Source organism: Apodemus sylvaticus, chromosome 11, assembly GCF_947179515.1.
Source record: "Apodemus sylvaticus chromosome 11, mApoSyl1.1, whole genome shotgun sequence".
Lineage (NCBI taxonomy): Eukaryota > Metazoa > Chordata > Mammalia > Rodentia > Muridae > Apodemus > Apodemus sylvaticus.
The window spans coordinates 21025895-21051421 of NC_067482.1; the positions used below are offsets into that span (position 1 = coordinate 21025895).

A 25527-nucleotide genomic window follows, 5' to 3' on the forward strand; every position below is an offset into this window, starting at 1 on the left:
ATTCCAGGAAGAGATGTTTATCCCTATCTGTCCGCTCACATCTATTATTTCTTATTTGATTTAGACAGTTCTCATGTAGCACTTACTTTATATCAGGCTTTGTTCTACATAATTTGCAAATACAAATTTATTTAATTCTTTAACTATGCCTTCAGGTGGATGCTAATATTATCTTTATATAGATAAAGAAAGTGAGTTATAGGAAGATTAAGTTACCTTTAGAAAAAGGCAATTTTATACCCAATATATATTGTATGTCTGTCTATTCATGTTTATACTTTTTTTAAAATTTTTAATTGAATATCATCTTCATTTACATTGCCATGGTAAAACCTTTCCCAATTTCCCCCCTCCCCACAGACCCCCAACCCCTCCTACCTCCCCCTGCCTCCACGTATATGCCCCGCCCCCTGACACACTCCCACCTCCTTGCCTCGGTTTCCCTTTGTTGGGGCCTCTGTTGACCCTTTATCTGACCAAGGACCATTCCTCCCCACTGATGCCCAACAAGGCCTTCCTCTGTCACATTTTTGGCTGGAACTATGTGAGCCCCTTGGTTGATGGTTCAGTCCCTGGGAGTCTTGGGGCGTCTGGGTGACCAAAATCATTGTTCTGCCCCATGGGGCTGTAAGCCCCTTCAGCTCTTCTGGACCACCCTCCAGCTCCTCCGTTGGGTCCTCCATGCCCAGTCCAATAGTTGGTTGCCAGCATCTGCCTCTGTATTTGTAAGTCTCTGGCAGGGCCCCTCTGGAGACAACCATTGCTCCTTTTGGAATATACTGCTTAGTAGTGTTGGGGTATATTGACTGTTTATAGGATGAATCCCCAGGTAGGGCAGTCTCTTGGTGGCCTTTACTTCAGTCCCTGCTCCACACATTGTCTCACTTATTGCTCCTGTGAGTATTTTGTTCCTTTTCTTATAGGAACCAAAGCATCCTTACATAAGTTCTCCTTCTTGAGCCTCCTGTGCTGGGTGAATTGTAACTTGTTTATTTTGAGCTTTTGGTCTAGCTTATGCTTTTTAGTGAGTGCATAGCATGTGTGATCTTTTGTGATTGGGTTGTCTCGCTCAGGATGATACTTTCTAGTTCCATCCATTTGCCTAAGAATTTCATAAATTCATTGTTTTTAATAGCTGAATAGTACTCCATTGTGTATATACACCACACTTTCTGTATCCGTTCCTCTGTTGAGGGACATCTGGGTTCTTTCCAGCTTCTGGCTATTATAAATAAGGCAGAAATGAACATAGTGGGGCATATATCCTTATTACATGTAGGAGCATCTTCTGGGTATATGCCCAGGAGTGGTATAGCTGGGTCAGCAGGTAGTACTATGTCTGATTTTCTGAGGAATCGCCAAACTGATTTCCAGAGTGGTTTTTACAAGCTTGCAATCCCACCAACAATGGAGAAGTGTTTCTTTTCCCCCACATCCTCTCCAGCATCTGCTGTCCCTTGAGTTTTTCCTCTTAGCCATTCTGACTGGTGTTAGGTGGAATCCAGTGTTGTTTTGATTTGCATTTCCCTGATAACTAAGGATGCTGGACATTTCTTTAGGTGTTTTAGGGCCATTCAAGTTTCCTCAGTTGAGAATTCCCTGTTTAACTCTGTACTCCATTTTTTAATAGGGTTATTTGACTCTCTGGAGACTAACTTTTTGAGTTCTTTGTATACATTGTATATTAGCCCTCTATCGGATGTAGGGTTAGTAAAGATCTTTTCCCAATTTGTTGGTTGCCATTTTATCCTATTAACTGTGTCCTTTGACTTATAGAAGCTTTGCAGTTTTATGAGGTCCCATTTGTCGATTCTTGTTCTTAGAGCATAAGCCATTGGTGTTCTGTTCAGGAACTTCCCCCCTGTGCCCATGTGTTCAAGATTCATCCCCACTTTCTCTTCTATAAGCATCAGTGTGTCTGGTTTTATGTGTAGATCCTTGATTCACTTGGACTTGAGCTTTGTACAAGGAGATAAGAATGGGTTGATTTGCATTTTTCTGCATGTAGACCTCCAGTTGATCCAGTACCATTTGTTAAACATATTGTCTTTTGTCCACTGGATATTTTTAGTTCCTTTTTCAAATAGCAAGTGTGTGTGGGTTCTTTTCTGGGTCTTCAATTCTATTCCATTGATCTTCCTGCCTGTCTGCATACCAATACCAAACAGTTTTTATTATGATTGCTCTGTAGTAGAGCTTGAGGTCAGGGATGGTGATTCCCCCAGAGGATCTTTTGTTGTGGAGAATAGTTTTTGCTATCCTGGGTTTTTTTGTTATTCCAGATGAATTTGAGAATTGCTCTTTCTAGATATATTAAGAATTGATTTGGGATTTTGATGGGGATTGCATTGAATCTGTAGATTGCTTTTGGCAAGATGGCCATTTTTACAATATTGATCCTGCCAATCCATAAACATGGGAGATCTTTCCACCTTCTGAGACTTTCTTTGATTTCTTTCTTCAGGGGCTTAAAGTTCTTGTCATATAGATCTTTTACTTGCTTCATTAGGGTCACACCTAGGTATTGTGAAGGGTGTCATTTCCCTAATTTCTTTCTCCTTGTTTATCCTTTGAGTAAAGGAAGGCTACTGATTTACTTGAGTTAATTTTATATCCAGCCACTATGCTGAAGTTGTTTATCAGCTTTAGAAGTTCTCTGGTGGAAATCTTGGAGGTCACTTAAATGTACTATCATATCACCTTGCTAACAGTGATATTTTGACTTCTTCCTTTCCAATTTGTATACCTTTGACCTCCCTTTGCTGCCTGATTGCTCTGGCTAGGACTTCAAGTACTATATTGAATAGATATATTGAATAGAGAGAGTGGGCAGCCTTGTCTGGTCCCCAATTTTAGTGGGATTGCTTCAAGTTTCTCTCCGTTTAACTTGATGTTGGCTGCCGGTTTGCTGTATATTGCTTTCACTATGTTTAGGTATGGGCCTTGGATTCCTGATCTCTCCAAGACTTTTATCATGAAGGGGTGCTGGATTTTGTCAAAAGTCTTTTCAGCATCTAATGAAGTGACCATGTGATTTTTTTCCCTTTAGTTTGTTTGTGTAGTAGATTACATTGACATATATCCGTATATTGAACCATCCCTACATCCCTGGGATGAAGCCTACCTGATCGAGGTAAATTATAGTTCTGATGCATTCTTGGATTCGGTTGGCCAGGATTTTGTTCGGTATTTTTGCATCAATGTTCATGAGGGAGATTGGTCTGAAGTTCTCCTTCCTTATTTGGTCTTTGTTTGGTTTAGGTATAAGTGTTATTGTGGCTTCATAGAATGAGTTGGGTAGTGTTCCTTGAGTTTTTATTTTGTGGAAAAGCTTGAAGAGTATTGGTATTAACTCTTCTTTGAAGATCTGATAGAATTTTCCACTAAACTCATCTGGTCCTGTTTTTTGTTTTTTGTTTTTTTGTTTTTTTTGATGGGAGACTATTAATGACTGCTTCTATTACCTTAGGTCATATCGGACTATTTAGATGGTTCATCTGATCCTGTTTTAGTGTTGGCACCTGGTATGTATCTAGAAAGTTGTCCATTTCACCAGGTTTTCAAACCTTGTTGAGTATAAACTCTTGTAGTAGGATCTGATGATTTTTTTGAATTTCCACAGTTTCTGTTGTTTTGTCTCCCTTTTCATTTCTGATTTTATTAATTTGGATACTGTCTCTGTGCTCGCTGGTTAGTCTGGCTAAGAGTTTATTTATCTTGTTGATTTTTTCAAAGAACCAACCCCTTGTTTTGTTGATTCTTCGTATAGTTCTTTTTGTTTATGTTTGGTTGATTTTGGCCCTAAGTTCGATTATTTCCTGCTGTCTACTCCCCTTGGGAGTATTTGCTTCCTTTTGTTCTAGAACTTTCAAGTGCACTGTCAAGCTGTTAGTGTAAGCTCTCTCCATTCTCTTTTTGGAGACATTCAGAGCTATGAGTTTTCCACTTAGCACTGCTTTCATTGTGTCCCATAAATTTTGGTATGATGTGTCTTTATTTTCATTAAATTCTAAAAAGTCTTTAATTTCTTTCTTTGTCAAACTGTCATTAAAAAGAGCATTGCTCAAGGTCCATGCGTATGTTTGAGCTTAAGACCAGCCTTAGGCCATGGTGATCTGATAAGACACATGGAATAATTTCAATATTTTTGTATCTGTTGAGGCCTGTTTTGTGAACAATTATATGATCAATTTTGGAGAAGGTACCATGAGGTGCTGAGCATAAAGTCCTCTTTCTATTACTCTGTTTTCTCTGAAACTTTGTAGACCTATCTGGCCTCAAATTAACAGAGATCTGCCTGCCTCTGCATCCTGGGATTAGAAGTGTGCTACTAGGTCTAGGAATCCCAGTCGACACTTAAAATGAGAAATTAGAGGAGCAATGAGGGAGTGGGTGGAGTGACAGGAAGAGGGAAGGGAAGGAGCTCATGAGGCCCAGGCAAGAAAGGAAAGGGAGGAGAGAGCAGAGGCTGAAATATGAGAGAAGTGCCAAGTTCATCAGAGGAAGGAAAGATCAGGCACAAAGGACACAGAACAAGAAAGACACCAGGGGAGTGCAAAGTTAACATTGCCTTCATCTGAAGTTGGAAAACACGTAATTTCTGCATTTGTGAATACTGGCCTGTTGCGGGGGCCATTAGTAATTCTTTTCAAACCCAAAAGAAAGTCTGTTTAAGGACAGAGCTCTTCTGCTCCCAGAGTCTGGACCTTAGTCTTGGGATTAAAAGGGGTGGAGCCAGGTAAGTGGCTCCCTGATCTGCTCCTTACTGCTGCTGGGTGTTGAGAGCTGGCCCTCTCTAGGTGACTGGTCATTGTTACCCTCCAGAACATCTATGTTTCCTAGTGATTGGTAAAGGTATTTCAAGGTTACCTTCTTATATTCAGATTTTTTTTCTCAAATTCTTTCTCTCATTTGAGTTTCTCTTTTGAAGTTTTGGCAGCTTGGTGAGTTTTATTTATTCTGAACAGAACAATGATGATTCTTTAGGCCAGTGGTTCTCAGTTTTCCTCATGCTGCCACCCTCTAACACAGCTCCTCACATGGTAATCCCTAACCATAAACCTATTTTAGTTGCTATTTATTAACTGTAATTTTGCCACTATTATGAATTATAATGTAAATAACTGGGTTTTCTAGTGGTCTTAGGTGACCCCTGTGAAAGAGTCATTTGATCCATAAAGGGATGAAGACCCACAGGTTGCAAGCCTGATTTTGGCATATCTGGGTTTTTGGGAAGGATCAAGAAGGGCTTCAAAAACAAACAAACAAACAAAATGAAACAAAGTACAGTACCACTGAATAAACGGATTTCGTCATTCCACTATAAAGAAATTATTTAGGTTTTTACTAAAATGCTATTTCTTTAAGTCTAGAGGTATTTGACATCCAAATTTTATATTAAGTGTTAACTTACTGAAAGGTGACCCTCACTGTGCTTATTTGGGTCTTAAAGCCTTCTAAGCTAGTGTACACACACACACACACACACACACACACACACACACACATTTATACCATACATTGCAGTTTCTACAGAGGTATTCTTATTTATCCTTCTACAGCTTTGTGAACTACATGTTGTTATTAATTTTTTTTTTTTACACACAGGGAAATTATTGCCCTAAGACAGATTAAAAACCTTTCCAAGATTCACCTGGATGGTCAGGATTAATCATGGGTTTTATTAAATCCTACAACTTCTGAGCACAGCTGAATACTCTTCCTGTGATAATCACAGAAATCAGCATTTGAGTCCAGGGGAAAGCTTTGTGGTTTTAGGTGTTAAGTTGGAAACATGGTAATCTTGATGAGTAAATCTTACCCTCTTTATCAGTCTCCATAGTCCTTGTATGCACTGTGATCATGGTACCCTGGGGCCATGGAGGCTGAATCCTTAAGTTAGTGAGAGTAAACCTCTTGGTCCTTCTTTCTCACTTATAAAAGTAAAAGTAAATAAACACCAGTCTAGAGCCTTATATTCAAGTATGTTTATAATTAAACGATGTGTTACCTTGGGCTGTTATTAATTTTAAAATTATTCTCTATGTGGGCTTTAAATATCTTAAAGGCTGTTTTACATTGTTTTGGCTTTAGAAACCATTCTTTTCTGTTTGCCTTTATATTGCAATTCTCTATCCATATCCTGGATTCTTCTAGTCTTATCCTCACTACTGTGGTAAGGATTCAGGATTTCAAATATATTCTATGTATAGCCTATATTCTTGGCTTCTTTGTGAACTCCAGACAATGAACATAGCCAATTTCGTGTTTTAAAATTTTCATGTAGAAGTCTAAGAGCCATTTCAAACTTAGTATGGCTGAGACAGATCACTACTTTCTAAGATCATGCCTTATTCTCCTTAACCACACACTTAATCAAGAAGCTGTAGTAGACCCAGTGCCAGAGTGTACCCAAACCCCCATTCTCTTTTAAGCATTGGCAGTTCAGTACACATCTCCATCACCCTTGCAGTTTGTGTTGTCCACTGCTATAGCTTCCTGATTGGTCTTTTTCATTGGTGTGCTTGTCAAGAGCTGTATGTTCTCTCACTAGAATCTTATCACAATATTTTTTGCCTGTCATAATTTCTAATGGCTGTTCTCTTAACTGTTATATAAAAACATAAAAGCAGACATAGTAATGTGGTATTAAGTGATATTCATACATGCATACTTTGAGTAATGATGAAAGCCTTTAAGATGTTTGTAAAACTAAACTAGCATTGTGAAACTCATAGCCCATAATGGTTATCAACAGCCACCTGTGTGCACACAGAACTTCTCCTAACTGAGTGAGTGCCTTGGTCAACCTATTCTCACCTTTACTCTCCTCTTACTCTCTCTGGTTTTGAAGGGGTTGGAAATCTCCATATGATATACACAGTAAATGCTGGTACCTGACAGATGAAGTGGACACTTAGCAGGAAGCAAGCAGTCAGGGTGCAGACCCTGGCTAGCAACTGCAGAGCTCCTTGCTCTTGTTCTGTTGGCTTCTGTGGAAATCAGAAAATGGCCCATTAGTTGTTTGACAAGGATAAAGTTGAGGAAAGTTTGGTAAAGGACTTATTTTGTATGGATGTGATCTTTGAGGATCTGATGGCCTGAAACTTAAGCATACATTGTTATTCCATAGCAGTGGGCAACATTATTTTGAGCCTTAAGCACATTCTTGCAGAAAGGAATCAGTGAAGACTGACGAATGTTAAGTAACTAAAGTATGAGGATTTTTGACTAACAATACACAGCGCCTAGGCGATCCTACTGCCTAGACAGGGTGGGATCTGAGGAAGTTTAATACTAAGAAGGTGTAAGGTGCTGGGGAGGCGACAGTCCAGAAGTGCTGCGCAAGCATGAGGAGGCCTGGCTTAAGTTCTATCCCCAGCGCTTGTCTAAAGACAAGCATGGTGACATGGTCCTGTAAGTCCAGCCCTGGGGAGAGGGAGATGGAGCTCTCACTGAGACATGGGTCTTACTGATTATAGTAGCAGGCTGGCCAGAAAGATCCACGTTCCAGTGAGGCTTTGTCTCAAAATAATAACAACAGAAAAAAAAAAAAACCCAAAGCAAAACACAACAGCAACAACATGAAAGACAGACAGAGTGGATGGCTCCAGAGAAACAAGATCCAAGTTTACCTGTGGCCTCCACTCACATGGAGAAAGACACACGTGCACGCACACACACACACACACACAGACACAGAGACAGACACAAAGAGACACATGGAGATAGAGGAAGAGACAGAGACAGACAGAGATACAGACAGAGAGGAGGAGAGGGAAGGAAAGAGAGGTAGAGAGTTCTTTTTTAACTCAAGGCTGTCTTTTTGTGAACTATCATATAAACTGCTTGAGACAAAACTTATTTTTTTTTTAAAGTTTTATTTTTACAAAGTTCCTTGGACTTTATTCCCTTAGGCAGAGAGGACTGTCCTTGCTCTCATGCTGTGGTTGGAACACAGAACCACTTCCAGCATGCTCTTCTCCTGTTCTCATTGTCCTGAGGATTTTCCCTCTGATATGCATTACAAAATCCTGAGAGTTCTACCTCTCATTTTATTCATATTTATATCATAAGGCCTCTTGCATGGTACAAGACTGAAAATGTTCCTTTGAATAACTACTTCAAAAGATGCTCATTCCTTTGGTTACTGGTTGTAGCAGAGAAGTGTAAGAGAGGGGTGTGATACACTGTTTTCCTTAGTTTGATTGTGTCCACAATGTTAGAGTGAAAACCTTAGAAAAGAAAGAAAAAGGTTAAGTCATTTGTAGAGACGCCTACCAGAGCAAGTGAGTTAACGTGGTGGGCCGTCAGAATAGTTTCATGGTCCGGCCTGTGGTTTGTCAGACTGTGCTAGCTGCAGAAGACTTGCTGTAAATTCCAGCTCTGCTACTTACTGTGTGACTTTGTGTGGGTTTCAGCCTTATCATCAGATTGCCCTAAGGATTTCCTGGAATCCATATGTGTGTGTGTGTGTGTGTGTGTGTGTGTGTATAACAAATTATACAAAGGACAATGCCTTCTCTAGTATAAAAGCTCAGGGGAAAGTAGTTTACTACAACAGGACTGGTATATCCAGAATTGAAGTAAAGATTGTTTAATATCATCAAATTCCTAAAATATTGTCAGAAAATTTTTTTAAATTTCATGACCAGAAGGCACTTTCATAGGGTATACTTTCTGTTAATAATGTTGGAGTTGAGAGCTTCCTCATATCAAGGAGCTTAACAGCTCCTGAGAGGACAGTATCATTAGACTAATTACTGCTCTGACTGACCCAGAGGTGTGACCTGATGGTGGTTTAGTTTACATGAGATTATATCCCAAACACCCACCTACCTGGTGCTGTGTGGGACTTCTTAGGATGTTCAGTCCAATTCCTCACCATCAGATGATCCTTTTCTTATTTTTATTTTTTTATTCGATATATTTTGTATTTACATTTTAAATGATTTCCCCTTTCCTGGCTCTCCACTCCCCGAAAGTCCCATAAGCCCTCTTCCCTCCCCCTGTTTTCCCACCCACCCCTTCCCACTTCCCTGTTCTGGTATTGCCCTATACTGCTGCACTGAGCCTTTCCAGAACCAGATGTCCCTCAACGGAGGAATGGATACAAAAAAATGTGATATATACACAATGGAGTACTATTCGGCCATTAGAAACAATGGATTCATGAAATTCTTAGACAGGTGATCCTTTTTATGACACTCCCTGGAAGCAGAGGGACAGAAGGCATTAGAGAGTGTCTGGGTTTTTATGTCTCTGTTGTCAAGCTTTTTCTAATTAGGAAATGTATTGGGTTTAAGATAAGGTCACCTCTGTCAATGAATTTGCTTTCGAAGACATAGAAAGAACAGCTGTAGTTTTCTGAGGTTGGCAGTGCTTCTGTGTGCATCCCTTTCTTCCCGATACACACAGTGACAATGAGAAGGATGCCAGCGCCTCACCGGTGACACTAATGCAGTTTTAAACAAGCCTGGCCCAAGGCTTCCAAGCAGGAACAGATCTTCGGTCCTTCCTGTGGCCTTTCAGAGTAAGCAGGGTTACTGACTGTTAGAACGGCAGAGCACCATTTCTCCCATGTCAATCATTACAACTTGGCAAGGGCAGAAGACTCAAAAAAATAACACAGTGCCAAAAACTAGTAATGAATAGATTTTCAGCTGGGAAATGAACATTAAACATTTTACAAAATTTTAGACTTATTAAAAATTTTGTTCGCATGTAGTGCAGTGAGGAAAGCAGTGGAATAAACAACAAACAGCTGTAATCCTAGATTTCACAGTTGGCCTACAGTTTTTTTTAATGAGAATTTTAATTTTAATTTTTTTCTCTTTGTACATTACATCCTGACCACAGTTTCCCCTATCTCTCCCCCAACCTCCCTTCTCCCCTAGATCCAATCTTTCTCTCCCATGGCTCCAAAAGCAATCTATAGATTCAATGCAATCACCATCAAAATTCCAACCCAATTCTTCACAGACATGGAAAGAGCAATTCTCAACTTCATATGGAATAACAGAAAACCCAGGATAGCCAAAACAATTCTCAACAATAAAAGAACTTCTGGGGAAATCACCATCCCTGACCTCAAGGTATATTACAGAACAATAGTGATAAAAAAATATGGTATTGTTATAGAGATAGACAAGTCAATCAATGGAATAGAATCCATGACCCAGAAGTTAAATCCATACCCCTATGAACAGTTGATCTTTGACAAAGAAGCCAAAACCATACAGAGGAAAAAAGTCAACAGAGGAAAAAAGAAAGCATCTTCAATAAATGGTCCTGGTCTCATTGGCAGTCTTTATGTAAGAGAATGAAAATAGATCCATATTTATTACCTTGCACAAAGGTTGCCCACTCATGTCCAAGTGGATCAAGGATCTCAACATAAAACCAGATACACTTAATCTAAAGAAGAGAAAATGGGAAAGAGCTTGGAACTCATTGGCACAAGGAAAAATCTTCTGAACAGAATACCAATGGCTCAGGCTCTAAGATCAAGAATTGGTAAATGGGACCTCATAAAACTGAAAAGCTTTTGTAAGGCAAAAGACACAGTCAATAGGACAAATTGCCAACCTACAGATTGGGGAAAAAATCTTCACTAACTCTACATCCAACACAAGACTAATATCCAAAATATATAAAGAACTCAAGAGGTCAACCTCCAAACCCCCAAATAACCCAGTTAAAAATGGGGTATAGAGCTAAACGGAGAAGTCACAACAGAGGAATCTAGAATGGCCAAGAAGCACTTAAAAATGTTAGAGAAATGCAAATCAGCTGGGCAGTGGTGGTACATGCCTTTAATCCCAGCACTTGGGAAGCAGAGGCAGGCAGATTTCTGAGTAGGCCAGCATGGTCTACAGAATGAGTTCCAGGACAGCCAGGAACAGCAAAACCCTATCTCAAAACAAAACAAAACAAAACAAGAGAAATGCAAATCAAAACGACCCTGATATTCCACCTCACACCAATCAGAATGGCTAAGATTAAAAACTCCAGTGGCATCAGATGCTGGCGAGGATGTGGAGAAAGAAGAACACTCCTCCATTGCTGGTGGGATTTCAGCCTGGTAAAACTACTCTGGAAATCAGTCTGGAGGTTCTTCAGAAATTTGGAAATAGATGTACCTGAAGATCCAGCTATACCACTATTGGGCATATACTCAAAAGATTGTCCACCATACCACAATGACATGTGCTCCACTATGTTCATAGCAGCCTATTTGTAATTGACAGAAGCCGGAATCAATCCAGATGTGCCTCAGCTGAAGAATGGATACAAAAAAATGTGGTTCATTTACACAATGGAATACTATTCAGCTGTTATAAATGACGACATCATGAATTTTGCAAGCAAATGGATAGAATTAGAAAATATCATTCTGAATGAAGTAAGTCAGACTCAAAAGGACATACATGGTATGTACTCACTGATAAGTGGATATTAGCCAAAAAGCACAGAATGCCTAGGATACATCTCACAGACTGTATAACGAGTAGGAAGCAGAAATGCCCAAGTGAGGAGATTTCAATCCCACTTGGAAGGGTGAAGAAAATAATCACAAGAGGTGGAGGAAGGTAGGGACCTGGGAGGGGGAGAGAAAGGGGGAATAGGATCAGATATTGGGGGTGAGGGGAGGAGAGAAGCCCAGAGGGCCAAGAGAATAAGTAGAAATAAGTAGCCTCCTGGAGTGGGTGGTGGGGAAATCCTCTATAGAGTACCAGACATCTGGGAGTTGAGACACTCTCAGGATTCAATGGGGGTGACAGTAGCCAAAATACCCAATATTGGGGAAAGAAAATTAAAAGAGTTCACCTCAGGTAGATAGTCAGAGCCTCAAGTGGAGGGACAGGGTTACTAACCCACAGTCAAAAACTCTGTCTGACTCAGAATTGTTTTTGTCTAAAAAAAAACCTTCAGGGATAAAAATGGAGAAGAGACTGAAGGAAAGGAGGTTCAATGACCAGCACAATTTGGGCTCCATCTCATGGGGGGCACCGGGGAAGGACCACCAAGGCCTGACACTATTACTGATGCTATCGTGTGTTTACAAACAGGAGCCTAGCATGGCTGTCCTCTGAGAAGCTCTACCAGCAGCTCATTGAGAAAGAAGCAGATACTTACACCCAACCCTTGGGCTGATGTTGGGAACCGCTATGGTTGAGTTAGGGGAAGGGCTGAAGAAGCTGAATGGGATGGCAACCCCACAGGAAGACCAGCAGTCTCAGCTAACCTGGACCCTAGGGAGCTCCCAGAGACTAAGCCACCAACCAGGAGCATGCATGGGCTTGTCCAAGGCACATATGTAGCAGAGGTCTAATTGGTCCTGGCCCCAGGAAAGGGGAAGGCCTGGTGTAGAGGAGAGCACCTTCTTGGAGGCAAGGCTGAGGAGGAACCAGATGAGAAACTGTGGGAGGGGGAACTGGGGAGGCAATGACTGGAATGTAAATAAATTAGGTTAGAGTGCATGGAAGAGGACAATGGCAAAGGAAGCAGGGTAATGGGTGCTCAGATAGGCCTAGGTAGAGAGGACATAGCCCAGCAGTGAGGGTCCATCTAGTTCATGATAATCTAAAATATAGCTGGTGAATAGCTAGAAAAGAGGTATTCCATATAGGAATCTTAGTAAAATGTACTATTAAAGATACAGAAACCTTAGCTGCCCTTATCTCACCAGTATCATTATATATGTATTGAATTGAATAATTTAAGCAAATAATTCCATATACTTAAATAATTACATTGTAAGTCACAAATATAAACACTTAAAATAGAAAATATCAAACAACAAAAGTCTAAGATGTTCCAGCATGCCTATGGGGAGATGACCAGGCGACCTCAGCTGCTGTCTTGTTTCCCTGACCCTTGTGTCTCAAATATGTCCTTTGTACATTCGAAGAATTTAGTTCTTCATCCGGTCTTCTCAGACCAAGTTCAATGTGAGAAAGACTTAACCCTTTTAATTGTCTGAAAGTTGCATGCACGTATAAAATTATTTTGATCAAATCCTTTCTTTGTTTCCCACCAACCTTTTCTTTCAAAGTTCATGAGCCCTTGTATTTTATTTCATTTTTAAAGATCAATTGAGTGTACACATTGGATGTAGGACCATTTACTTCAGCATGAGTAGCCTCTGAGAGGCGACATCACTGAGGAAAACTGACTCTCTCTTCCTAAGTGGCCATCAGTTTCCAATACTTCCTTGGCTATGTGTGGGGCTTTATGAGTTCCCTGAAAGATTTCTAACACTCACACATTTATGGATTCTGAACAGCTGTCTGCTCTGATCCAAGAGTGAGGCTTCTGCCCAAGTCCTCAGGTTGCCCATCAGCAGATGGTTAGGCATGGATTTACTTGTATGGATTTGCTGACTGGATCTGTTTGAGCGAGTTGAAGCCTGCACCAGCACTTGCTGCTAAGCATTTCTTTTTTTTGGGGGGGGGGGTGCAGGGCCACTGCAGTTAGTTCAGCTGTAGTATTAAGCTGAGATCAAGGTCACTACACAGATCTAAAGCCTGTAGCTGTGGCTAGTGGCCTAAAGCCAGGTAGGTCTAGAACCTTACTCTGAATACCGATACTGGGTGTGTGGCAGGTTTAGTATCTGGGGAAAAGGCAGACTCCTGTGTTCATTTCCCTTTCTTCTCAGATGGACATATTCTTTCTCCCCATAATGCTGCCTAAAGCCCTGAGATGGGCATTGTGGGTAAGACAGAAAGGTACATCCTGTCTCCAACGTGTTCTTATTTCTATTTCATACTCAGGCATTATGATTACCACATCATTTCCTTAGCATTTGGAAAGATGTGTTTTATTTTTAAATTATTAAAATTATTTCCTTGATGTCTCTGTTTCTCTCATGGTTTATATTTAGAAATTCTGTTGTTATTACAACATCACCATTAAAGTTGTAAACATATTTCCCACTTCCTATTGCTTTGTAGTTATTTGCATATTTATGTACTTTTCTACTTAAGTAAATATATTGTAGCATTTCCTTAATTTTCATTTATATAATTTACTTACATTTTCATCATCCAGTTTTCTGTAAGATATATTAATCTTCTTAGAAAAGTGAATAAAATGCTAATATAACTTATTATTTTCTTTTTGTTTAAATTTTTATTGGTTATTTTATTTGTTTATATGTCAGATGTTATCCTTTTTCACAGTTTCCCCTCAATAACCCCCCTATCCCAGTCCCCCCCCCTGCTTTTATGAGGGTGCTCCTCCACCCACCCACTCCTGCCTCACTGTTCTAGCATTCCCCTACCTTGGGGTATCGAGTCTCCACAGGACCAAGGCCCTTTCCTCCCATTGATGTCAGGTAAGGCCATCCTCTGCTACAATATGCAGGTGGAGCCATGGTTCCCTCCATGTGTACTTTGGTTGGTGGTTTAGTCCTTGAGAGCTCTCTGTGTGTGTCTGTTTGGTTGATATTTCTGTTTTTCCTGTAGGGTTACAAACTCCTTCAGTTCCTTCAGTCCTTCCCTTAACATCTCCATTGGGGTCCCTGTGCTCAATCCGATGGTTGGCTGTAAACATCTGCATCTCTCTGTATTGGTCAGTCTCTGGCAGAGCCTCTCAGGAGAGAGCTGTATCAGGCTTCTGTCAGCAAGCTCTTCTTGGCATCAACAATAGTTGTCTGGACTTGGTGTCTGTATATGGAATGGATCCCCAGGTGGGGAAATTTCTGGATGGCCATTTCTTCAGTCTCTGCTCCACCTTTGTCCCCCTATTTCCTTTAGACAGGACCAATTCTTGGTTAATATTTTTGAGAAGGGTGGGTGACCCCATCCCTCAATCTGGGGCTGTGCCTAACCTCTGGATATGGTCTCTACAGGTTCTCTCTCCCCTTTGTTGTGTATTTCAGAGAATGCCATCCCCATTGGGCCCTGGGAGCCTCTTGCTTTCCTGGCATTGGGACTTTCTAGTGGCTACCTCCAGTTTCCCATGCCCCACTACTACACACCTCCATTAAATTTCCTGACCCTCTGTACATCTCCCCCTCCCATCTCCTCCCACACCTGACCCTGCACCCCCCTCCCTGTCCTGCTCCCTCCAAGGTCCCTCCTTTCCTCTACCTTCTGTGATTATTTTGTTCCCTTTTCTATGTAGGACTGAAGCATCTACACTTTGGTCTTCCTTCTTCTTGAGCTTCATGTGGTCTGTGAGTTGTAGCGTGGGTATTCTAAGCTTTTTTTCTTAATATCCACTTATCAGTGAGTACATACCATGTGTGACCTTTTGTGACTGGGTTACCTTACTCAGTATGATATTTTCTAGTTCCATCCATTTGCTGGCAAATTTCACGAAATCATTGTTTTTAATAGCTGAGTAGTACTCCATTGTGTAACTGTACCACATTTTCTGTATCCATTCTTCTGTTGAGGGACATCTGGGTTCCAGCTTCTGGCTGTTATAAATATGGCTTCTATGAAGATAGCAGAGCATTTGTCCTTTTTATATGTTGGAGCATCTTTTGGGTATATGTCCAGGAATGTTATAGCTGGGTCCTCGGGTAATACTATGTCCCCCAGGTGTGCTGACACACCCAAGCTCACAGGTGAGAACACCAGTATAGCCCCAATAGTTAATCTTTTCTAATCTCTGACATTTTCTACATAGGAAGCAGAACAATTATAGATTTCTTGACTGCTTTTTTGTCCATTAGATCGTTACTTATTCTAACAATTCAACAGCCTTTTCCCCCCAATCAGTTCTGTATGCTGGATGGATGACCATATAAACTATAACTGGTGTGTTTCTTTGCCTGTTAGCTTTTGTTGGAGTTTTCTGATAAAATACATAGGTGTGGTGGTAGAGGTTCTGTCTTCCTTTTCATTGCTGTAGGCCATATTATTTAGTAGTAGTTATATCTACGTGCAACACACTCTTGTAGGATTTTTTCCTCAGCTTTTCTTGCACAATTTTATTTATTTCCTTCACCTGTTTAATTGTATTTTCTTGTATATCTTTAAGAGATCTATTCCTTTCCTCTCTAAAGGCCTCTATCATCTTTATAAGATTTGATTTAAATCTTATAAAATCATTTTCTTGTGTTGAGGTTGTGTTAGGATATCCGGGGCTTGCTGTAGTAGGGTAACTGTGCTCTGAAGGTATCATATTACCTTGGCTTTTGTTGATTGTGCTCTTTTCAGGACCTTTAGCCATCCGGATGGCTTTGGTCCCTTGGTGTGCCTGTTATAGTAGGTATTAGGAGGGGGATTGACCTCAATAGTTATGGTGTGGCAGGCTTCTGACATGTATCCTTGGGCTGTATAGTTCTGGATCTGCAGGTCTGTATAGTTTGGGTTCTGCAGGTCTGTATGGTTCAGGAGCCACAGGTCTGATGAAGGTAGGCAGAGAGGTGACAGGAGAATGGAGGTCTACCTGGCTAGTAGGCTGCTCAGAGAAGCTTAGCATGGCCAGAGGACTGAGCAAGCAGGAAAGATGGGTGAGGAAAGGAAGCTTGCCTATATGGTTCAGGTGCAGTGTGTATGATGAAGGAGGAGGAGAGGTGTCAGGAGAATGGAGGTGCTTGGGATAGCAGGATGCTCAGGGCAGCTCTGCTTTCTCCAGAGGACTCAGCAAGCAGGGAAGATGGGTCTCTCTGCTTTTCATTTAGGTTTTATTTTATTTTACTTAATTTAATTTTTTTTTATATTCCCTTTGCCCCACCATGCCTATGTACCTTACCAGCTTCATTGGAACAAGACTGGATGCCTCAATAACTCTTGTATTTTTTTGTTTTTACTTAAACTCATACAACTTACAATAGATATATGCAAACATCTGTGTATATACAGATATTTTCAGTCAAAAGCTCCATGATTTCTTCTAGGAAACCTGTTTATCAGTTGGTGATAGATGATAAAACATAGGGTAGCATGATAGTCATCAGGACAACAGATACATTTCATTGCTCAAATTGTTTTTATTTGTTTGATTTTCTAGTTTGATCAGGTTGATTTCTTCAAAATCATCATTGAGGTTTATTTATCCTAAGAGATCAAACTGTTCTGACAGTTTGGAGACCATCCCATCATATCTTTAACCAAAAAACTGCTGTAAGAACTGCAAAAGTATTTGAAAAGGTGTCAGAGTTGTAGTTTGGATGGTAGTACTAGATGTAGTAGAGGAAGAGCTGTTAGCAGAATTAGTTGATGTAGTTGAAGTGCTAGGCTTAGGTGAAGTAGTAGGTTCTTTTGTGGTGGGTTTGGTGGTTGGTGTTGGTGTGGTTGCATTTGTGGTAGGTTTGGTAGTTGGTGCTGGTGTGGTTGCATTTGTGGTAGGTTTGGTAGTTGGTGCTGGTGTGGTTGCATTTGTGGTAGGTTTGTTGGTCGGTGCTGCTGTGGTTGCATTTGTGGTAGGTTTGTTGGTCGGTGCTGCTGTGGTTGCATTTGTGGTAGGTTTGGTAGTTGGTGCTGCTGTGGTTGCATTTGTGGTAGGTTTGGTAGTTGGTGCTGGTGTGGTTGCATTTGTGGTAGGTTTGTTGGTCGGTGCTGCTGTGGTTGCATTTGTGGTAGGTTTGTTGGTCGGTGCTGCTGTGGTTGCATTTGTGGTAGGTTTGGTAGTTGGTGCTGGTGTGGTTGCATTTGTGGTAGGTTTGTTGGTCGGTGCTGCTGTGGTTGCATTTGTGGTAGGTTTGTTGGTCGGTGCTGCTGTGGTTGCATTTGTGGTAGGTTTGGTAGTTGGTGCTGATGTGGTTGCATTTGTGGTAGGTTTGGTAGTTGGTGCTGGTGTGGTTGCATTTGTGGTAGGTTTGTTGGTCGGTGCTGGTGTGGTTGCATTTGTGGTAGGTTTGTTGGTCGGTGCTGGTGTGGTTGCATTTGTGGTAGGTTTGTTGGTCGGTGCTTGCGTGGTTGCATTTGTGGTAGGTTTGTTGGTCGGTGCTGGTGTGGTTGCATTTGTGGTAGGTTTGTTGGTCGGTGCTGGTGTGGTTGCATTTGGTTTTATTTGGTTAGAGATTAACTCTTTTTTAGGAATGCATAGAAACTTAGGGTGACGGCGACGACTGGTCAGCATGAAAGTAGTTCCTGGAGGGCAAATATTATTCCTTGAACGTTGATTTGATAAAATTTGATGATTTTGAGCTTGATATTTCTGTGAAACAGGGAAATAATGTGCAGGGTAATCATATCTTTGGTAAATCGAAGACGTTCGTGGATGATGTCTGCTGGAATGTGCTGATCTTTTCAATGAATGTGATTTTGGCCATCTGTGATGACTTTCACCAGGCTGTGGAAATGAAAGGAAAAAGAAACATTTAAATTCTATCATTTAAATTTCAAACCTTAGCATATGTGACTATATTTGTATTAATTATTTTTTTTGTTGTATAAGTTAGGGGGATAAAATATAATTCTATATGTATATATAACACATAATGATCAGCTAAGGATAGTTAATATTTTCATCTTAAACATTTAAGAATACTTTGATGAACTCTATATATTTGCATTTATATAGTATATATATTTGCGAAATATAGGCAATACCTTAATACATGCATTGATCAAATGAGGGTAATTTATGTGTATATTTCTTATTATTTTGTTTTTGGAGATTTTGAGTACTTCTATTTTAGTTATTAATAAAATAAATATTTGGTTTTTATAAAATATAGTCACCTCTCTGCTGTACAACATTAAAATTTATTATTTTATTATGTATAACTATGTTTTGTGATTATTTTATTTTGTTTTATTTAAAACCAACACATAGTAATCATATATAGTTACCTTAAAATTTATTTTTGAGATGGTAATTATAACATTTTGCTCATTATTTTCTTCCCTCCAAACACCCTCCAAAATGTACTTCCTTTCTCTCTTTAAAATTCATGAACTTTTTCCCATTAATTGTTTTTTATTTTGTTATTTTATTTTATTTTTTATTAGATATTTTCTTTCTTTACATTTCAAAAAACCCTTTCCTGGTTTCCCCTCTGAAAACACCCTATCGCATTCCTTTCCCCCTGCTCACCAACCCACCCACTCTCTTTTCCCTGTCTTGGCATTCCCCTATACTCGTGCATGGAGACTTCTCAGGACCAAGGGCCTCTCCTCGCTTTGATGTATAACAAGCTGCTGCGTATGCAGCTGGAGCCATGGCTCCCTCCATCTGTACTCTTTGGTCAGTGGTTTCGTCCCTGGGAGCTCTGGGGGTACTTGGGGCTCTCAGAGACTAAACCACCAACCAAAGAACATACACAGGCTGGACCTAGGTCTCTCTGGATATATGAAGCAGATGTGCAGCTTGGTCTTCATGTGGGTCCCAAAGTCGTTGCCTGTCTGTGGGATATGTTCTAGCTGGGCTGCTTTGTCTAGCCTCAGTAGGAGAGGAAGTGCCTAGCCTCCCAGAGACTTGAAGTGCCAGGTTGGAGATACCCAGGGGAGCCTCCAGAGGCTCAGAGGAGAAGGGGATGAGGAATGGGGTAAGGATTGTGGGAAGGGTTGACCAGGAGGGAGGCAGTGAACAGGATGTGAAGTGAATAAGTAAAATAAATAAATAAATAAATAAATAAATAAATAAATAAATAAGGCCCAGGTATACTACTCCTGGGCATATAATCAAAGGAATCTTGAGGTTTGGTCTGTTGCAATCTATTGTAATGTTAAGTGCAGGCCCCTAAGGCCTGGTTGTCCCAGAGAGGAAAGTGTCTGAATTATAGACCCATGTGAGGCTATGTGACCTTGTCCCCAAATTATTTATGATTAGTAAATAAGGATGCCTATAGCCCAGAGCTAGGCAGAATTGAGATGGGGGAGCTTGGGGTTCAAGGAGTATATGTGGAATTGGAGGAGACCATGGGGGGAGAGAAAGAGAGAGAGAGACCACTGTCATGGATTAGGAGTCAAGAAAGCATGGTCCTGAGGGCTGGCCAGTTGGAGTTAAGAGCAGCCCAGATGGAACATAGTAATAACTCGGGCTTATTGATAAAAAATAAATTTTAATTGCATAGAGGGTAGATATCTGCCCAGCTTTAGTGCTGATAAAGGTTTATTGTAAAGAGTAAACGTTGTGTGTCTTTTATCTGGGAACTGAAAGATCAAAGGCAGGTTAGAAGCTCCTAATTGAGTGTAAATATTTTCTACAGAATCTTCATGTTATCACAGAGACACATGGGTATCCATATTTATTGTTGCTGTGTTAATTGTACTCATATTGCCGCTATATTAACAATAGCAAGGAAATAGAATCAGACTAGATGGTCACAAAAAATGTGGAATGAGTAATGAAAGTGTGGTACATGAAGAGACCTGGGAGGTGGGAGATGCTCAGGACTCAAAGAGGGAACTTAGATGAAATGCCCTCCAGTGGAGAGTCCACCTCCAGCAAAAAGACAGGGCATCAAGTGGAGGGATGGGGTTGCCATCCCACAGTCAAAACTGACCCATAATTGTTCCTGTCTAAAAGAACTGCAGGGACACCAGGAAAGGGGATAACATTTGAAATATAAATTTAAAAAAAAAGAACTACAGGGATAAAAATGGAAGAAGAGCCTGAGGAAAAGGAGGTCCACTGACAGGCCCAAACTGGGATCCAGCTCAGGAGGAGGCCCCAAGGCCTGACACTATTACTGAGGCTATGGTGTGCTTACAAACAGGGGCCTAGCATGACTGCCTTCTGAAAGGTCCAACAAGCGGCTGAAAGAGTCAGATGCAGATATTTATACCCAACCAAAGGACGGAAGCTGGTGACCCCTGTGGTTGAATTAGGGAAAAGCTGGAAGAAGCTGAGGAGGAGGGCGACCCTGCAGGAGGACCAACAGTCTCAACTAACCTGGTCCCCGGGGATCTCTCAGACTCTGAACCAGGTAGCATACACCAGCTGATATGAGGCCCCCAACACATATATAGCAGAGGACTTCTGGGTCTGGGTTCAGTCAGAGAAGATGCACCTAACCCACAAGAGACTGGAGGCCCCAGGGAATTTAGAGGTCTAATTGTATTGGGGTTTGGGAGATGGGGACATAGTAATAGAAATGGGGGTTAAGAGGAGGTATGGGATGTGCAACAGTTGGAAGGTGGACATGGTGGGGAATAAAATCTGGAGTGTAAAAAAACATATAAAAGGAAAAAAAAGAATATCTAGGGACTGTGAATTGTATGAGTCAGTAACAAACAGGTACTTCTCTTACTTTTTTTCAGAGTTCCACTTCTTTTCTCACTATAGAGATTTTAGGGAAACATTATTACAAACCCTTAAAAAAATCATTCCTTTTCTCATTCTCATTTGGTATCTCAGGATCTAGGTTCTCAAGGTTTTATGTTGCCAATGGCATCAGTATCAGAACTATCCAAGAGCCTGATGGAACCATAGATTCTTGAGCCCTTGCACAAAATCTTCAGGGGCTTTGAATGATTGTCAGAGTTTTATAAGTTCATAGAGTTTTTTAATGTAAAATATATTGTTTAAAGATTTATTTTTAATTATTTAATGTATATGAGTGCTCTATCTATATGTACACCTGCATGCCAGAAGAGAGCATCAGAATTCATTATAGATGGTTGTGAGCCAACATGTGGTTGCTTGGAATTGAATTTAGGACTTCTAGAAGAGCAGGTAGTGCTCTTATCCACTGATCCATCTCTCCAGCCCCTATATAAAATATTTTTATTAGCATATATTTGAATTCATAGAATCTTGAGACACATTTTATGGCCCAAGTTATTTAAATACATATAATTATTATAGTTCAGAATACTAGGATTAATTAATCAATTAATTAATTAATCTATTTCAGCTTTTTTTTTCAAGACAGGGTTTCTCTCTGAGGCCTTGACTGTTATGGAATTCACTCTGTAGACCAGGCTGGCCTTCATCTCCCAGAGATCCACCACCTCTGTTTCCTGAGTACTGGGGTTAAAATCTGTGCTAGAGTTGGAGGATCTGCTGGAATATTTTATTGCTATATGAAAAAGTTCTATAATCTTTCAGACTAGAAAAACAGTTTTAAGTAGCACTTGCCTATAGTTACTTTTTTAGCTTGCAGAGTAACGATACACAATGAAAGTGCTTTGAGGAAGCCTGTCACTTCATATGCTAATTAAAATTAAGATCATCAGAGATATAGAGTTCTGAGTTCTTCTCAAGGAGACTGATGCTCCACGCAAGGCCCCATGGGTTGTCTGTCTACAACATGGGCGGAGGCTGGCAGAGGGGCAGAGCCACCATCTCCTTTATTGATATCAGGCAGGCACTGTAGGGACGCTCTGCTCCAGTGTGTCCTGGCTGCCCATTGACTTGCCTGTGGGAATTCGACTTGCACTCTATTAACATTTTGGAAGCTCAGACAAAACTTACTAATGCAACTTATGTTTGAGGAATTGCTACCAAATGTAGTTTAGTTCAGCAGAATTAACCTGGCAATCATTCATTTAGATTTTTTCATATGGTGTATTACTTTTAGTTGAATTATATTAAGAGATCTGTTTATATTGCCTTATAAAGCTATGACTCTATAAGAATGTAATCTTAAGAAAATTGTTTTAAATAGTCTCAGATTCCAGCATACATAAGATACCTATGTAACCTTGTTCCACTGGTAGGCTTTATTCTCTCAGGTCTGAGATAAGGTCCAGAGATGTATATTTTTAATACTAAAGTGAATATTTCTGAGAGAGCTGTCCTATGGAATAAAACATCCCTCTACTTCAACCTACTCTGGAGAAAAAATTGTACAGTCATATAAATGTCACAGTAAGTTTCAAAACATAATGCTACTTTGTTTATATAACTAGACTGCTACTTGACTTTTGTCTATTGTGTAATGTAGATGGATTCTGAAATAGTTCTCTTAGGTGGATAGTATCAAATAAAGACTCAATAAAGATCTCCATTTTAAAATCAACAATAGTATTTCTGTTACACAGCACTAGGCTCAGTACACAGTACTTGATCAATAGTCGCTAAGATACAAAACAAACTCTCAGCCTTCCAAATCTGTCTTCCCTAGACTCTAGTTCATGACAACATATACTCAGGACGCTGTTCTCTGAGATTTGTATTTTTATTTTTGTACTAATGTTTTTGGTTGTGTTCTTGTTATGATCTGACAGTCATTCTATATTATATATTTTTAGGGTGTTTTCTATATTTGCTTTTTTTTTGCAGAGCTTAATGCAAGTTTCAAAAGTTTGAATTAACATTGTTTATTTAGTGAATGATTGTGCTGAGGAGAAAGTCCTGTCAGTCCAGCTCTTCACTTATTAAGTGAATGATTTTTCTTTCTATTTTCCCTCAAGTAAATTAATAAGAATTCTTTAACTATGACCAGCATATTTTCAGGCATCAGAGAATTAAAGAGTATTCAGGCCCTTTAATTTTATTTATATGTATTTCCATTAAAAACTATTGACATAACTATTAACTCGTGTTAGTACTGCATGCTACCCTTTCAGGAAATTTATCATGTGAGTTCAATCATTTATTTTACCATTATTGTAGTCTCAAAACATCCAGGGCACATAACGTGCACTATTTAAAAATAAAAAAGAAGTGATATTTCTAGATAAGTGCTAGAGGGCTCCTTCCAAATCTACCTTATCTACTCGCTTACTTCCGTTCATCTTTTCTTCCTTGCTCTAGTCACTAGCCTCACGATCTGTAAACATGCATGAAACAGAAAGAGAAATCGAAGCCAGACCATAGCTAGCAGGAGCTTGAACACCGTGTTTGAAGTGAAAATGGCTATTGCTAGTAAAAAACAAAAACAAGAACAAAACAAAAGTACAGGAAGTCTTTTGAAGTTTTAAAAATAAGTGAATCAAGGATATTTGCCACTAGGGGAACTTACCATAAAACATGAGATAAGAACCAACAGGCCGAAGATGAAAATTTCCTTTTCCATTTCTTATTCTTGCACCTGAAAGAAGGCCAGTGATGGCCCATAGTTAGTCAGGTCAGTCGATGGCATTTTTCTTAATTTCAAATGAAAACTTAGAAGGAATTCAGACCCTGGTCACGGTGAACAAATGCTGGTGCCCTGTTCAATGACCTCATGCATTTCAGAGAAGATTACAATGTATACACACAACAGTGCAGTCATGTTTGTGATATCGTATAACATACCTTATTTTTTGTGAGATAACTCAAATAATTATTTAAAGGACTGATCTCAAGCAAAAGAATATTAAAACTATCCTTGTTACAGTTAGGACAAGTACTTTAGGATGAAATAGCTTTTTTTTGTACTTTGGAGATGTTTACTTGAAGCTAGTAAACTTTATAGATTGCTATATTTTTGAGCCTAGGTCTTAGTGTAGATATGTTATTGGGAAAATAATATTTTGGTAAAATTATTGAGGTGTTATCATCACCTCTCTCATTGTTCATACCAGTCTACTGAACAATTATTACTCTCATATGCCTTTATTTCAAGTGATTCTCAAGAGTCAATTGTGGCTAATCAGCTTGTGAATTAGGTGTAAAAGTTTGGACTTTAAACTGACAATAACTCCAGAATGAATCCTAGTATTGTGGAAATGATTCTGAGAATGCAAAGCTCAACTACAACTATACTATTGACAAGGGATCTTGGGGTCTTTGTGCCCTCCATAAGTATAGGAAGAGTGGTCGGCAGATGCAGCAGTTGTTACTGTCTCTGAAAACTGCTAACGTGCTGTCTTAAAAGTAGCTTAAAAGTATGTAAGAAACGTAACTCAGACAGGAACAGCACCAATGCCAATCTACGCTTGTGTCTTCAAAGGTCTTCTACTCATGATTTACTGTAGAGACCATCAAAATACATCAGCTGAGAAATCAACAGATTGCAAAAATTGGCTGTACATCGTGCAGCTAGCCAAGTCTTCATAGTTCCTCTCCTTCATAACTTACCAAAATTCAGTATGCTCTACCGCCTAAAATATTTTGTCCTTAAAATACACTTGCAATTTTGAGGTAGCAGGGTTCTTTCTCTTAAAAGCTATAAGAATGCTTTATAATAAAAGCAAAACTCAGAACTGTAAAGTCAAAAATCCTAATAAACAAGTACTCACCTGGGTAGGAGATTCTCCTTTGGAACAGTCAACTGTTGCTTAAGCTTACTTTTGCCAAATATTCAGTTTGGGTAGCTACGGTTGAAAATTCGAGAAGAAAGAGAACTTTCATAGAACACAACCCTTCTTAAATACCACTCTCTGATTCCTAGTGAATGGACAGTAAGAGTGACAGAAGATAAGATGTATTGATAATGTTTACTGAAACAAAGAAGTAATAGTTGCAGCTTTCACATTGGCGACTCCACCCATGTGGCACTGTGACGCAGCACTGTCCAGCAGGTTGGAACTCTGCAGCATAGGGGGTTTACATGTAGATGCACATCATTATTATGTGGGGGATATTTATAATATTTCATTCTCATGCCCCATCCCAGAAGAATGTGAGAAAATACCTTTTATAAACAGCCCAAGTGTTACAAGTTAAAATTTTATTTGTGATATATTATAACATGATGTTGAGCCTAGAGCTTCCACATGGCTATATATATATATATGTATTATATATATA

The 25527-nt window shown here is 39.8% G+C and overlaps 1 protein-coding gene across 1 annotated transcript; it reads right to left on the reverse strand.

Annotated features, from left to right (window-relative positions):
* Nucleotides 1-17064: 17064 nt before the first annotated feature.
* Muc7 (mucin 7, secreted) lies at nt 17065-23869 on the reverse strand. Its single transcript, XM_052199287.1, has 3 exons — nt 23816-23869; nt 17717-18252; nt 17065-17482 (listed from the first exon to the last, which is right to left on the reverse strand). Exons 1-3 carry the CDS (start codon nt 23867-23869, stop codon nt 17065-17067), a joined length of 1008 nt encoding a protein of 335 aa, XP_052055247.1.
* Nucleotides 23870-25527: the final 1658 nt, after the last annotated feature.